This window comes from Prionailurus bengalensis, chromosome D4 (assembly GCF_016509475.1).
Source record: "Prionailurus bengalensis isolate Pbe53 chromosome D4, Fcat_Pben_1.1_paternal_pri, whole genome shotgun sequence".
Taxonomy (NCBI): Eukaryota; Metazoa; Chordata; class Mammalia; order Carnivora; family Felidae; genus Prionailurus; species Prionailurus bengalensis.
In genome coordinates this window covers 66,049,144-66,053,608 of record NC_057359.1, presented here as the reverse complement: position 1 = coordinate 66,053,608, position 4,465 = coordinate 66,049,144, and the positions used below count along the sequence as shown (strand labels likewise).

At 35.9% G+C, this 4,465-nt stretch overlaps 1 protein-coding gene across 1 annotated transcript; it reads right to left on the bottom strand.

Moving 5' to 3' along the window:
* Window positions 1-2,980: 2,980 nt before the first annotated feature.
* On the bottom strand, window positions 2,981-4,139 carry LOC122474488 (olfactory receptor 13C8). The gene has a single exon (XM_043565384.1). The coding sequence runs from the start codon at window positions 4,034-4,036 to the stop codon at window positions 3,077-3,079; it is 960 nt and encodes a 319-aa protein (XP_043421319.1). The 5' UTR covers window positions 4,037-4,139; the 3' UTR covers window positions 2,981-3,076.
* Between the last annotated feature and the right edge of the window lie 326 nt (window positions 4,140-4,465).

Here is a 4,465-nt window from a genome sequence, read left to right as displayed (position 1 = left end):
TCTGAGTGACTTATTTCACTTAGCATAATACGCTTTAGTTGCATCCATGTTGTTGCAAATGGCAAAATTTTATTCTTTCTGATGGCTGGGTAGTATTCCATTATCTTATTTATCCATTCATTAGTTGATACAGATTTGGGGTCTTTCCAGAATATAGACTTTTCAATATAATTTCTTTGAAATTTGTTGATTTTTACTTTTGGTCTAATAAAATATCAAATTTTGTATATGTTCTATATGTGCTTTAGAAGAATGTGTATGCCATTGTAGTTGGCTTGTTAAGCTTGTTAATTCTGTTGTTCAAATCAAAGACTTCTCTCTCACATTCTGGTTGTGGCTGCAGATATTTCTACATTTCTGGATCTAATATTTTTCTTCTGTACAGTTGGAGAAATATTAGATCATTAAAGAGTTATCCTGAGGACCCAATAGTATGATCTTGATAAAGAATTTGGAAACTATATGTGTCCTCTTGAAATTGTTTTTTTTTCATTCTGATATTTACTTACTTCTGCATTAATTTAATAAGTTTATATAAATAGTGTACTATGCCAGACATAAAGCTTAGGTGGGTGCTAGACATGTATTAGTGGGGAAAAAAAAAGTTATACTTTTATTTTTCTCAAAGTTCTAAGTTTATCCTTTCTCACAAGTATTTAGGGTTGGTGAACCACTCAATGTTCTCCTTTCATATGAGTATATGACTTTTACTATGTTATTTTAGAATATACTAAAGAGACCTTCATAGTAATCTACATTTTAGAAACAAGAAAGCAACTGCAGAAGAAATACAAATGTCTTGCTCAGTACCTTCTGTTATGTATTTGTGTATGGGAATCATAGTCTGACCAAATACACTATTTATGCTCTAATTCACTACATTTCTCAAGCAGAGAATTGCATATTTTACTGCTCTTAAAGATACCTAGACTGAACACTTGACTCATGAGTATTCATTTACTGAAAGTAAAAGCTGAGTGACAGATTCAAACCTCTGAGGAGGTGGCACTCGTAAGCTGCTGATTCTTGGTTATAGAGAAGAAATGAAAACTGAAACCAATATTGGAAGCAGCTAAGGAGCTGCCATTGTCATGGTGAAGAACCCTATCTGGAATGATGCTGACAGGAAGAAAAGAGTAGGGAAACTCAAGGCTCTTGTCATCAGCCAGCCTCCCATTCTCCAGTAACTCTTTAGCAAGAATTTAACAGAAACTAGCTAGCAGGGGCTCTGGGTTGGCTCAGTCAGTTAAGCATCGGACACTTTGGTTCAGCTCAGGTCTTGATCTCAGGGTTGTGAGTTCAATCCTTGCATTGGTCTCCATGCTCAGCGTGGAGCCTACGTAAAAAGAAAAAAAAAAGCTAGCTAGAAGAGGAGAAAGTGGTTTTCAGTGACCCAGTCCTAATTCACAAAACAGAGCATAGAAAAGTGGATTTGAAGTTGAGAAACAATGGTTTAATGGCATTAAAATTCCTCCATAAAAAATAAGGATGAAAAATTTGCACTTGCTCAAAGCTTTCTGACCTATTAAAGTTCACTCAACACTAGTAATAATAAAACAACTAATGCTTATTGGATGTTTAGGATATTCCAGGCACTATTTAGCACTATGAATGAATTAATCTTCTGAAGTAACATTAATTACCCATTAACAGGAAAGGAAGATATTATGGGCTTACTCTTAGAGTTTAAAAGTAGTTATAGTCTTACTTTAGATTTGTGTTCTATATTTCAAATCCCATAGACTCTTCAAAGGGCTAGATAAAGGAGTGCTTTCTTCTATTGACATATCTCACTCAATTGCTTCAATGGAAATGGGGCTTCTGTACTCACACTGGCACTGCCCCACACGGCTGCACTCTTCAGTCAATAGAGATCATCTCAGTTTTGGGCCGTCTTTGTCTTTTCAACACCAAAACTCTATAGCTCTGTAGTTTATTGAGCGACTTGATTCCTTTCCTTTTGCTATGTCTTATCTTTTTATTGAAACTTTTGTTAATTACCAGTTCTGTGTAGTTCTCCTACTGCTTGGGAACTATGTGTTCCAGTGCAGAGTAGGAAAGAAGTTCTCATTGCAACCTGGTCTCTTGTCAAAGTCCAAGAGGGACTGTGCTACCACATCACCTCTATTTTATTCTGTTAAAACTTAGGATGCATTCCCAAGGGACTCTATTAGTTACTTTAGACTCATTATGTACCAAATCCAGAAAAGTTATGGTAGCTAGTTAAAAAAACCTCTTCCTCTACATTATAATACACATCACATAGAAAATAAAAGGTAATATTTTAACAAAGCCAATACAGTTTATTTAGAAAATATTACATTGAATCAGCTTTATTTTTGAATAACCTTTGTTACGTCAGATATGACAGATACACATTTCTACTCTTAAACAAGATACAGTTCATTTATTTATTAAAATAAGTAACTATATATATTGAGCATCTGTTGTGTGCCAGGCTCTATTCTGGTCTTTGGGATGCTACAGGGTAATAAACAAACAAGTTTTTACTCTCAGTTAGCTTATATAATGGACACAGACAGTAACAAATGAATAAATTAAAAATCAATATATAATATGCCATGTGCCAATTAATATTCCTTTTGCATAATTAATTAAAAGTGTACTTATTTTAGGTTACAGAATATTTTTAGTACACTTTTTTTTACTGAATGTTTACTTCTTTATTACATATTTCTGTTTCAGTATTGTTTTTTCTTTAATTTTTTACTTTAATCCCAGTTAGTTAACACAGTGTTATATTAATGTCAAGTGCTTTTAGTCTACCTTTTGCCTGTATTATTTTCTAAATGTTTAATAGTGACTATATTTTGCTGGGGATTCCTAAGAGATTTTCACATTTTGAATTTACATAATAGTATTTTTTAAAACCACAAGCATGTTTTATTTCTGCAGTTAAAACAAAAAGCTAATAGTAACAACATCCACCAAAATATTTCTGCCAGATGATTTTGAATGCCACATGGTGAATTTGTTTTCACATAGTAATGTTCTCTTTTCAAATTTTATGTCTGCAGCAGCTTTGGATACTGAGTCACATAGTGTAAATCTGTACTCAGATTCCATCAGAGTTTTTTCTACCCACCATGTTCTTCACTGCAGCCTTTACATCCTTGTTCCTCAGACTATAGATGAGAGGATTGAGCATGGGGGCCATTACTCCATAGAAGAGAGAGATGAGGGCCTCAATGATGTCTTGATTATCAGCATCAACAGAACTTTTAGACTTGGGCTTTGCGTACATGAAGAAGATAGTTCCATAGAATATAATCACTACTGTTAGGTGGGCGGAGCAGGTGGAGAAGGCCTTACGTTTTCCTTTGGTGGAGGGGATCCTCAATATAGTGGTGACAATAAAAATGTAAGATATAGAAATTACTAGCAGTGGAATAACCAGAACAATCAGATTTGACCCTGACATGCTGATCACATTGATTGAAATGTCAGCACAAGCCAGTTTTAGGATAGCTAGAATTTCACAGACAAAATGGTTAATGACATTACTAGTACAGAATGGTAACTGCATTGCGAGAGATGTCTGCACCACTGAGTCCACCAGCCCAGTGACCCAGGATCCAGCTGCCATGGGCAGGTAGGCATTTTTGCTCATGATGACAGAGTATCTCAGTGGGTAGCAGATGGCTACATAGCGGTCGAGTGCCATCATACCTAGAAGCACACACTCTGTGGCCCCCATGGCAAAGGAGAGAAACATTTGCACCATGCACCCAGAGAAGGAAACCCTTTTCCTTCCTGTCAGAAAACTGTCAAGAATTAGTGGGACAGAGGAGCTTGTGTAACAAATGTCCAGGAAGGAAAGATTACAGAGGAAGAAATACATGGGGGTGTGCAAGTGAGAATCACAGATGATTACTGAGATAAGGATTCCATTTCCCAGAAGGATCATCAGGTACATCCACAAAACTAGCGCAAAGAAAACTGTCTGGAGCTTTGGGTGGGCAGAAAGCCCAACAAGGACAAATTCTGTCAGCATGGAATCATTGGTCATTTCCATATTACATATATCCCTTCTCCAATAGCACTCTATGGATGATAGGATAGAAATTTGTTAATACAGTATCTACAAGAGCTACCTCTTTTAAGAATCATATTCTGTGTCACTGCAGTTCTATATTTGGGTATAACAATATAACTCTGGGGCAGCTTTCTCACTCTAAACTCAGGCCACTAGAGCAGAATCCTAACCTGATCATCTCAGGGTTAAGAGAGAGTACATTTGATTATAGGACATTTGGATCCCAAACCAGATTATGGCTGTTCCAACTAGTTCTGCCTCTTAACATACTGACTGCACACCAATTTAGTGTCTATAGTCTGGATGCAGTAGAGAGATGTAGTTTGATTGACAGTCTTTTCTGCAGTGTTTTAAGTTTTGAATTAGAGGTCAATATTTTACATGCAGAAGATACGGTATAAAAAAATC

Coding starts and splice junctions, on each gene's coding strand:
- LOC122474488 (XM_043565384.1), bottom strand. CDS start 4,036: ATGGAAATGACCAATGATTCCATGCTGACAGAATTTGTCCTTGTTGGG.